This window comes from Lathamus discolor, chromosome 1 (assembly GCF_037157495.1).
Source record: "Lathamus discolor isolate bLatDis1 chromosome 1, bLatDis1.hap1, whole genome shotgun sequence".
Classification (NCBI taxonomy): domain Eukaryota; kingdom Metazoa; phylum Chordata; class Aves; order Psittaciformes; family Psittacidae; genus Lathamus; species Lathamus discolor.
In genome coordinates this window covers 158566885-158578947 of record NC_088884.1, presented here as the reverse complement: position 1 = coordinate 158578947, position 12063 = coordinate 158566885, and the positions used below count along the sequence as shown (strand labels likewise).

The window sequence follows — 12063 nt, the reverse complement described above, 5'->3', positions numbered from 1 at the left end:
AAGCAAATAGTGAAAGTTCCTGTATTGTGGAATTATTTGTACTTATGATATTCCAAGTCATTACATATACTAAATGCACACAGTGAAGTTTGACAAGCTTGTCAGTGAGTAAAATCAAAACTTGACCTAAATCCAAGTATAACATATGAAACTGAAATCCAGCATAAATGTGAACAGTCCTGGAAAATGAAATACCCTTTAGAAAAGAAGTAACTGTGCATAGGAGTCATTTACTGATTACTTACAGAAGCACACGCAGTGGCAGATTCATGAGAGAAACAGGGATAATATCTGGGGTTTTTCCATCGTTTTCCGTAACTTGGCTGATACAACATTCACCAATAGTACAATTTTATTGCAAAGATGCCAACTCATGTCAGTTTGAGTGAGATAACATACTTAACAAGCAACACAAAGTTCAAATGAGCCCAAACCTGTGGCAGTCAGACAAGACCCCTTCATGATCTCTTGCCAGGAAAGGCCACAGGCAAAATGTGATAGGGAAGAAGCAAAGTTTGCTGTGTGCCTTCAATGGCCCTTCCTGCTTTCATCCCACTACAACTGTGCTTTTGGGGAAGAAAGAATTCAAGATAAAAGTTTAAACACGGGACATGAGTTGGCTGCCTTCTGTGACTCATTTGCATCATTTCTGTTCCTTCAGACTTACTTCCAGGTGAAGCACACTGCTTGTTGAAAGTCTTTTTCATACACTCTGCAGTGAGCTGACATCCTTTCCAATCACAGATGCTCAGACAGGTCTTGCTACCATTCAACCTCAAAATGACTACTCTGCTTTCACGCCACACTAGGTCTCCAAGGCTCTTAAGAGACCATATGACACTGTAGTAGACATATGAGACCAAGGCTCTTAAGAGACCGTATGACACATCTCTATTTCAAAGAATTCAACATATCTCAAGGAGTGAATACTGAAGGTTGAAATCCTTTTTAAACATCTTCCTGTTTTTTTTTTTACCTCATTTCAGCACCAGGTTATTTCAGCCATAATGCCAAACATCGCATAGTCACCACTGCAACACCACTGCCTCGTATAATTTGGGGAAGAACATCTTATTTTTACAAAAAAAGCATAAACGTATCACAACAGCAAGGCCCCCTCTTTGGTGATCTAAAGACACACCACTAGATTTCTAGTAGTGAAACTAGATTTCTACTAGATGACCTTTAAGGTCCCTTCCAACTCAAACCATTCTGTGATTTCTATGAGAAACTGAACTCAGAAGCATATGGATCAAATCTAGAATATAGAAACATAACCCAGTATGTAAACTGCCAAATTCCTTCAATGCAGAGACAGAACATATTTATAAATTACATCTTGAATATGACACGGTATCATAATTTATGAAAAAAATACTTCTAGAAAATCATCAGTAGAAAATGATCACAATATTTCACCTGGTTCTAGCAACTGCATTTTTTGGACTTGGAATCTGTACGTCATCTCCAAAAAGTATGTTGCATTGTCACCAAAGCACCCAAGATATTTTGCATATTTGGGTAAAAAAAACCCTATACCTAAATGGAGTAGCCTCTGCAATATTTCACTTACAAGAAGCAGACGCACATCAAACTTGTGATCAACAAGGGGAAGGCTGCTCTCAAAGCCTCACTACAACATAACAAAGGGTCCACATGAAACTAATGCCATTAAAATGCAAAAGAAAAGCCACTGTGCTCACATGGTGTTTAGTAGGTCTCCAAACCTCTGATGGTTTGTGCTGCTTTTTATGAGTTCCCATTTCACTTTACAAGACTATCAGCTCAATGTTAGGTTCCTATGACCCACAGTGCTGCCAGTAACCTATCCACTTCATGATACGCACTTTATTCAGCCAAGATACTGTCTTGTATCTTTAGTGTAGACACTAAATAATTAATACTCACATTTATACTCTACAAATATATACAAATATAAATATTTCATATCAACATAAGTAAAGCTTACTTGAAAGCTCCTGAAAACACTCTAAATCCCTGTACATCGACACGCTGTATAAACCACATACACATATACATGATACATATATTTAAAAAAGACTAGAAATAGCTACTATTGAAAAATAAACACATATACATACAAACACACACACACAACTTCAGAAATAACATGCCTAGCCTATAGCAAGCTTCCTTTTAAAAACTATATTGAAACCAGTCATTCAAACCCAGGATTTATCTGCACTTTAATGCCAGCAGTCAGTTTGAGACTATAGGCTCTGAAAACACTTTTACTAAATAAAAGACTTTAATGAAAAATATTTAACAGGCCTTCTGTGTGTTACCTTGTCTGTTCTATTAATAAGACTGATCTGTGTTCCATTTCAGTTCAAGTCTATCTGATGGATTGAACAGCTAGACCAAAGGATCGTTATGGCATGAAAGTCACTGATGACAATGCATCAACACACACAACTCTGTCCCAAAAAACCTGTTAATCATCACCAGCAATTTTCAAGCCCAAATGGTCCTTAGTAGAACCTGCTATTTGGAAATGAAAGGAAAAGGAATTTGATAACCAACTGTATTAGAATCTAATTTGTCTGTAAAATTGATATATGCTGCTTGCTGGGTAAAGCAGCACTTTCATTCTGCTTTTTAAAGCGTATGAGTTCAGAGGAGGCACTGGCAGCCTGCCCCTTCCTGTAATGCTGCACTTGACCTGTAATAGTGCCACAGGCAAATCGAACAGATGTTGGCACAAGGGTCATTGAACACAAATACTGATTTTGTATACATCCTTACTGTGATGGCTCTGCGTTAACTTAGCTCATTGTACAATGAGACGTAACAAAAGTTTTTAGGATTTCCTTTTTCTTAATTTTTTCAAAGTCTTTCAGAAAGAATCTGATGCAAGGCTCATTCAGTTTCCATACATTTACAAGGGTCTGGATCAGATCTGAGGTGACAACATACAGGTGACAAGTATACATTACTGTTCACAAAAAGGCAGCTTCCTTTTGATCTATACCCTTTGAGAATTTAATTTTGATGGAAGAACTAAAATGCTGCAACTGCATCATGAATATAAACAGCACTGATGGCACAATGCAAGATTGCAGCTTTACTGCTAAACAAAGAAGGCTCTGAAGCTGGAAGAATTATCTTAGTTAGCCACTGATATAATAGAAACTAATCAAAGACTCAGCTGAACAACAGCACCATTCTTGATTTGTTTGTAATCAGTTTCAAAACATTTGTTGCATTATGAAAGCTCTTCAGCTCTTCTTTGAAACAGTCTTAGATAAAACTGTAATGACTGGAGCTGTTTGTACATTTAATTCCTGTGTAAAAGCATGACTGAATAATTCCAAGTCCTACACCACAGAATAGGAAGTTCAGCTTTTAACTGTTTTTAACTTAAACTAAAAATATGGAAATGTAGTATCCCTGTGAAGATTATTTTGTGCTTTTTATAACAGGAGTCAAGGGATATGATACAGTCTTACTTAATTACTTGTCAGACTGAAGCACAGGTTTACGAGACGATTTTCCCCACTTCCAACCAAGTAACCTATTTATTCTCTTTAATGTTCTGGTGAACGGGGTATCTACATGAAGCAGTAAATCCAGCCAAAACCACACCCCTTTTTTCTTCTAGCTGATTTGAGACAAGATGTAGGAAACCACATAATTACAGGAAAAAAGAGAATGAGAAAATGTACACGGCTTCAAACAAACTTCTTGCCAGCCTTTCTGGATCAGGTCCGAGGTGACAACTTACTCCCAAGTATACATTACTGTTCAGAACAAGGCAGCTCCCTTTCAATCTGTATTCTTTGAGAATGTAAGTTTTGTTTAAAGTTCCTTCATAATCAGCTGAGCTTCTTTTTCATTTAGGTTTGCAAGAATCACTTTATTTTCTCTCTGCTTGGTTGAGCCTATTACCAGATCTTGCATATTACAGTTATATTTATCCCTTTGGAGCTACACAGTGCACAGTACAAGTCAGGAAGCCCAAAGAGTAAAGGCTTTTAACTCCAAAGACCTTAGGCAACACAAAGATGTCAAGGGTGTGCTTGAGACTGTGATGCCTTCAAAGGTACAGAAGTAGAAAGAACAATACTGTCAGAAGTGCTTGGGTAGACTGCCAAGAAGCCAGGAAAATGTGAATGGCACTGAAAGAGGGATTGAAGAGGAAAAGACAGGGAGAGACAAAAGGGCATGAGGCAGTGAGAAAAAGCAAATCAACCTGAAATGAAAATGGAAGCAAGCTAATAATTTTTGATCATTTATTTTGGATGAGCACCTGCATTTTTGGCAGAACAAACCAAAATACCATGTACATTTGAAAGTCACCAAGAAGACTGATTTACGCATGGATCAATTGTAAAACAAAAAGCACTTTAAACACAGTGGGTAACTGTTATTGACAGTAATGCAATCTCTAAGAAAGAAATTTAACCACCAAAATCTTAAAGTACATTTTGCCCTAAATGACGTAAGTTTCCTGATACGATCCAGTGAACCCAGTTATCCCATGATACAGTCTCACAAACATAATGCTCAACTTCATCCAGCCATACTCAACATGCAGAATAAAACAGAACTTGAAAGCAAAGGATAAACATGTCTGTTGCAGCCCTTCAGACTAGCTTGAAAACAAACTGCTTTTTCTAAGGTGGGTGAGGGGAAGATAGTATAATCAGTAAAACCTTACACGAGTCATTTCTGAAGAAGGGTTACAAATGCCCTCTAACTACAGAGTTACTTCAAACCCTGGGTCATGCTCAGTAAATGTCAGTGTTCACTCAAGCACTGTAAGCCTGATTTTCAAAAGGAAGGAAATGTACCTTCTCCATCCAACTTGTCCTCCAAAGCAGCAGTATGGGAAATGAACGCTTTGACCTGAGATGAAACAAGTTCTAATACACATGATCATGTACTTCTGCCTTTAAACAAAGTTACTTATTTTCCATACTTCCTCAGCCATAAAAAGAGAATGATAAATGAACTCTTTGGCATAAGGGAACTGCTACAGAACTGCAACTCAGGTTTTACCCAATTTGGCGTAAACCTTCTTTAATTAGCATACATGCTAATGCGTAACAGCGTTTGCTGCTTTTGACCCCAAATAGAAATGGCATTCAAACCCTCGCTTCCTTTCCTCCTTTCTGTATGTTACTATCTCTTAGCCTCCTTATTTCTCTATGAAAAATTACCTAGCTTGTGCTTTGCTCTCATAAACCACTACAGATTCCCCATTCCCACTCTACTTCTGTTCCCTGGCCATTCTGAAACCAGTATTTTAAAACATCACCTGTCCCTGAAACCTTCTCATGAGCAGCAGAAATCCCTTCTCTGGATTCTAAAATGCTTATTCCTCCAATGCCAACTCCTCACAATCCTATGATGAAGGCTGCCCAATTGCACAAGCTGAGTTTACATCAGTTCTTACTTTCCCAGCCATCCTTTCGCAGTCTTTCACTACTTTCCTCCTTATTCGATTCTTAATTCATGTCTTTTTTTCCCCACTACATTCCTCTACAGACAACCATGTATGTGTATCAATGTCAATCACCTCTTTCAAACCCAGTCCTGAATTTCCCAGTCTCTGCCCTTCCTCCTGCAACTACAGGCTGTCTAAATGTATCTTCCACCCTGTCGCATTCAGCATCTCTTCTTAAAGACAAGAAATATATGGAAGAAAAACTAAATTTCACCTTCTGCTTTCAGCAAGCTCTTCTCAAGACTAAACCTTTTCCTGATTTTCAGTCATCTCTTCTTTCACAATGGGGAACAGGCTTTTGCAAATTAACATCCTTTATCAAAATCTGTATTTTAATTAACAGGACAACATTGTTTAGTATGGCCAGGAATGGGCATTCATAAATACATGAACATCTTATATACTGCTTTAAATACGTAGTATTAACTTCTATTATTATTAATTTCTAGTTTTGAAACTTTTCCTCAAAACAATTTTACATTTTTTAAATATAAGGCATTATACACGAACTATATATACATATATATCTCCCAACTAAGGCATTACACAAGCACTACTAATACGCAGGTATTTCTCTAGCATAACTCTAAAGATGCGTGGAAAATATCATTTTTGACAACAGATGAAAACTTTTCACATAGAAATCTGAAAAGCGCTCAACAACTTCAGGAAACTGATCTCCCAGTTTATGTTAAAGTAACACAGTAAGAAGAAGGACTAGGGGTGTTGGTCGATGACAAACTGAACATGAGCTGGCTTCAGTGTGCGCTCACAGCCCAGAAAGCCAACCGTATCCGGGGCTGTATCAAAAGCAGCGTGACCAGCAGGTTGAAGGAGCTGATCCTGCCCCTCTACGCTGCTCTCCTGAGACCTCACCTGGAGCATTGTGTGCAGTTCTGGTGTCCTCAACATAAAAAGGACATGGAACTGCTGGAACAAGTCCAGAGGAGGGCCATGAGGATGATCAGGGGACTGAAGCACCTCCCGTATGAAGACAGGCTGAGAAAGTTGGGGCTGTTCAGCCTGCAGAAGAGAAGGCTGCGTGGAGACCTCATAGCAGCCTTCCAGTATATGAAGGGGGGCTATAGGGATGCCGGGGAAGGACTCTTCATTAGGGACTGTAGTGACAGGACAAGGGGTAACGGGTTAAAACTTAAACAGGGGAAGTTTAGATTGGATATAAGGAAGAAGTTCTTTACTGTGAGGGTGGTGAGGCACTGGAATGGGTTGCCCAAAGAAGTGGTAAATGCTCCATCCCTGGCAGTGTTCAAGGCCAGGCTGGACAGAGCTTTGGGTGAGATGGTTTAGTGTGAGGTGTCCCTGCCCACGCAAGGGGGTTGGAGCTGGATGATCTTAAGGTCCTTTCAACCTTAACTATTGTATGATTCCATGATAATGAATGAAGGTTTGTGGGTTTTGTTACAGAAATTTATTACAAGGCAGATCAGTTTGTGTATTTTGCCAATCCAAACATTTTAAGACTGCATCACCCTTTGGACCAGTTAAACTCTGTGTAACGGCAATGCGTTGGCAGCTAGTGAAAATATAGTTTCCAGATATATTACTGAGCATTCTGAGAATTTATTATTTGGTAGAATAAAAAGCAGAGGATGCAAGCTTTAGTACAATCCACTAACTACGACACTCTTGTGAAGATCAAGAATAGGTTACTACTTACCTGTATGTTTTTCCAAAGCTACAGTTTGAGACACACACACTGACTTTCAGTCTCAAGATCTGAATTCATCTACCACACCCCTGATTACAGGAAAATATTAAGAGTTCGTAAGGCAGGCATTTGTGTCATACGGGAATTCCCCAGTCTTGATGCTGAGAAGTAAATGCTGTTTATTTCAGTAAGCAAAGCATAAAGTTACAGAGGTGGCACAGTTGCCCATATTAGTGTTCACCTGAAGAGCAACCTGGCATTATCTAGTAAAAAAAGTGGAACAACATTTATATAACTTATTCTCCATGTGTTATTTAGACCTTGCAAATGGAATCCAGCTATTATTTTATGTATTAAACTTCTGACAGTGGTGTGAGACAGGAAATGAGTAAGATCAATGCATTTTTCAACATAATTAAAAAGAAATACAAAGAAATAAGGCATTATATTACATTTTCATTCTCGAAACATAGAAAGATAAAATGGTATTGAGATAAAAAAGCCTGGATTGAATATTTCTCTAAATTTAGAAATTAAGTATTATACTTAGATTATTACTGTCTTTGAAGCTTAAAAAATAATCATTTGATACAACAAAGAAAGAAAAGCCACACAAACCTTCCAGTATCCATATCTCTGCACTTCCAACAACCAGTGAAGTCAAGGAAGTTTTCACTGCTTTGCATTTTTCTCAGGTAAGTTACTATTAGGCTGTCATTCACTATCACAATACTGAATACTCTAAGCTGGCTGCACAGCAAAACCACTGGTCTTGTTTTCAACAGATGTTGAAGAGAAGATTGAAATTAGCACTAGGTTTTGGTAAAAACTTACTGTTTCAAAACAGAATGTCACAACAAATTAGAAGTTCAAGGTTTGATGCTATCCCATTGACCATCCAACTGTAAGATGGTCTTCTATATGACAGTATAAACACATTGAAACAAAACCATGAGATCAGAACTACAGTATTTCCAACTTTGTATTTAGCTCCATAATTCAAGTATCATCTAAAATTAATAGTTCTAACTATCCTGTGACAAACAACTAATGAACTTAGGAAAAGGGCATTTGAAATGCTGGTTATTTCCTAGTAGGAGCAATTTTCCCATTTTTCTATTCACATTAGAATTTTATTCTATCTAAAACACAGCTGAGCAAATCAAGGAAGTGATTTCAAGCTAGTACTGATGCAGCAGAAAACAACCTTAAATACCATTCCTGACTACTGCTCTGATGACAGGCAATTCCTGTGTGGAGATGGAGGCAGCAGGGTGAGACAGCAAACCTGACAGTCTGCAGAGAGATCCACCAAGGAACTACACACAAGACTTCAGGAAAAGGGACTTCTCTCTTGTGCTTGCCTGAACCATGAGAATCATCAGTTCTAGTTTGCTGTGTTGATATAGCATAAACCCTTTATAGAATGGTTTAGGATGGAAAGGACTTTAAGATCAGTCAGTTCCAACCCTCCTGCCACGGGCAGGGACACCTCACACTAGACCATGTCACCCAAGGCTCTGTCCAACCTGGCCTTGAACACTGACAGGGATGGAGCATTTAACACTTCTCTGGGCAACCTGTTTCACTGCCTCACCACCCTCACATTAAAGAACTTCTTCCTTATATCTAACCTGAACTTCCCCTGTTTCAGTTTGAACCCATCACTCCTTGTCCTATTGTTACAGTCCCCGACGAAGAGTCCCTCCCCAGCATCCCTGTAGCTCCCTTCGGATACTGAAAGCTGCCCCCTGAGGTCTCCATGCAGCTTCTCTTCTCCAGGCTGAAGAGCCCCAACTTTCTCAGCCTGTCTTCACTGTTTAAAAAAGAAGGAAAAAAAAACAACAGAGGGGGAAAAAAAACAAACCCTACCACTTACATCTTTTATAGGTTTTAACAATAACAATGTTTGTTGGCTTTTTTTTTTCCCCAGAATAAAAATATTTTTTTAAAGAAATGACAAGGTGAATAGGCAGTTGATGGATTCTCACCAGGAAGAGGCTAACATGAAATGGGCTACAGAAAATGAGATTTATTTACCTGATAACAGAAGGGAAGTTGGTATTAGCATTATTTTCAAATAGCTGGCTTTGTAAGAAAGCCATCAAAGAAAAGATTCAACCTTTCATCACATACAGAGACTTAAACATGTTTAACAATGCCATATATTACAAGAACATGAAAAGTAAATAAACAATTAAACCAATTATGAACTTAAAATAGCGAAAAGCTTCTGAAAACCTGTCACAGACCCAAGTGCTGCTATAATTAGCAGAGGACAAGTCTAACAAGGTATCGGTAGAGGAACAGGAACACTGGGGCAATTCGGTTCAGCTGATACAACTCCTTAACACCCAAACCACACTCAAAACAGTCCACAGTACCATATGTACAACGTGGATACAGACACTTGCCTAATAAGCCTTTAAGTTAAGACTCATCTGCACTTGTCTATCCTAGAACTCTGCTGAAGAACAAAATAAATCCCTGTTGAAGAGCCCCCTCATTGTCTTCCTCTGCACTGGGCACATTTATTACCTCCACAGAAGCTGTAAGGTTTGGTTTCAGGCTTTACCAGGTGAGGGAATATTTGGCATTTGAGGCTTACTCTGTTAGCCAACAAGTTCACTGAAAGCAATTCTACCTCTATGCAAATATGGATGCGAAAAGGTGCTATATGCTGTCTGAAAGGCAGCAGGGATTTGGGGTAGACATGAGGACTTCATGCTCAAAGAAGGCTCTGAAGAGCAAGTGTAGGTGTATGGGCCAGCTGGCTCCCTCAGCTATCGTCAGGAAAAATGGGTATCCCTCTATGAGTGGGAAAACCTTTGACAACATTAAGAGCCACCAGTTGTTTTACAGCTCCCAAGCCATCCTGAAGGGTGAAGCGGAACCACTGGAATAACATACAGTTAGAATACATTTATAATTAATTTTCTAAATAAATTTGGGGTTAGCATTTGTTTTGAAACTCTCTTGCAGCGTCAATTCTCAGTGCACAAGGCCTTGTAACCCAATTTGCACAATTCCGTGGCTAGACAAAGAAGTCTGAAAGTTTCTCACAGAACCAGTCCAACACTGGGATTTGGCTTTTCAGCTGAAGCCTGAGCAACAGTGTTTCCAAGAAGCATTGCAAAATATCATGTAACAATATAATTTTCCCAGTGGTAATTCTCTACAACTCTTAAGTCAGTAGGCAAACATATGGACAACATCCAACCAAAGATCCACTGCACAAAAGGAAAGTTCAACACATTTTCATCTTTGACTTACCATCATGCTTCTCCACTTACCAGAAATGACCAGTAACTCAAGGTAATCAACCATTCACTAAAACACAATAGCTAAACACAGTCCTAGTTAACAGAACAACACTGTATCTATTCATAATAATTAAAATACATACATTTTTTAAAACATCTCAATTATACCTCTAAATATTACCTTTTCATGAATTTCTTGTGTAGATTGAGCATCACAAAATGCCACTGTGGCTACATCCTTCAGAATAGGCATTTCTACTGTACAATCCCTGCCATCCAGCAATGCTACCAAAGGGCGCGGGTGCATGGGCCCATTCATGATCGGAGGTCGAATGCCTACAAAGGAACAGAGAAGACTTGTTATTCAAGCCATGACAATGTAATAAAGAAAACATAGGTTATACCTAGTCTGTTTATTCTGATGGCAGAAAAAGATTTGAAGGACTGAAGCTAGTAAAACAGGAACAAGTTTACAGTCAGCAATCAACCAAACCGAAGAAGACCTAGGAAACAAATGCCATGGAGGTTCAGGAGGTTGAACAACAGAGGATGGATAAAACCACCAAGGGAATAATTGTTTTTAAAGATATAGCCTTACTGCACTATTAAGAAGTGTCTGTGTGATCTTATCCACGGTTTATGTTTTGATTGGATTCCACACCTTTTGTTAGCTCTAGACAGAGTGAGAAATATCTTGTCCAGGCTTGTAAGAGTATGGCTTATGGAATATCATAAGCAACTCAGTGAGGATTTGTATATTCAATTTACATATATGATGATGATCTGCTGAGACGAAAATTTAACTGGAAAAACAAAAAAAAGCCTGCAACAGCAAAATGTTTAATTTACTGAAGATCCAGCGCCCAAGTGGACAGGCTAACTGCTGACCTGTGCAGGTCTGCTTAGACTTAATGGGTTTCCAAAACAATTTTGTATAGCTTAGTCAAACAAACACATCATACTGAATCCACCACAGAGGACTCTCAACATGTCTCTCCCTAAATCAACATCCTGCCTGAACAGTGTAGAGTGACAAAGAAATACTGGTTAAATATCTGAAGGAAGGAAAATCAGCTGAAAGTGCAGACTTCTTTTATAGCCTCTTTACGGAGTCTTAAAATGAAAAGTAATCCTTATAACAAGGTATTTAGAGAGCATCTTTTTACCAGTATAGATGCTATAAATATACAAAAGTACTCAAGGGAATAATATTAAACCATTACATTTACACAAAAGTAGTTGACTGTGGGTGGAAAAAAAGGGACTTCCTGAAGAGATAAGCAAAAGCAAACCCAAGAATAAAGTACATTACTTTTTTCCTCTTTTAAAGTAAGTAGTTTTAAACACTGCAAACTGAAGCAGGCTACATATTTTTTGTATGCAAATTCCAACAACATATTTTTGCTGCAGTGTGAATTTGAAGACATTGCTTATTGCTTGCTAATACAAGTTAGTTCAACATTAACGCACAAGACTGAGGCTCCCCTGCTATCTTCTACAAGCAAACTCTGCATCTTAAGCCCCGACCTCTGTCAAAAAGCAAGCCCTGAAAGATTGTCATTTGCATTTTAAGTAGATGGAAAATTCAAGAATCCCAGCTGTACAAGATACCTGGTGAAGAAAAACAGCTGCTGGGAAAAGAGATACGCACAAGTCGACAG

General features: G+C 38.6%; 1 protein-coding gene across 9 annotated transcripts in view; it reads right to left on the bottom strand.

The window, feature by feature from the left end:
• Positions 1–12063, bottom strand: part of CTBP1 (C-terminal binding protein 1) — a 256911-nt gene that overhangs the window by 30453 nt on the left and 214395 nt on the right. For 8 of the 9 annotated variants that reach the window (XM_065661068.1, XM_065661113.1, XM_065661059.1 and 5 more), the window contains one exon: positions 10584–10738. In XM_065661068.1, coding sequence (XP_065517140.1) covers positions 10584–10738 — 155 coding nt within the window. Of the gene's footprint in view, positions 1–5684; positions 5796–10583; positions 10739–12063 lie in introns of those variants that run through there. The other variant, XM_065661122.1, reaches the window with a different exon arrangement.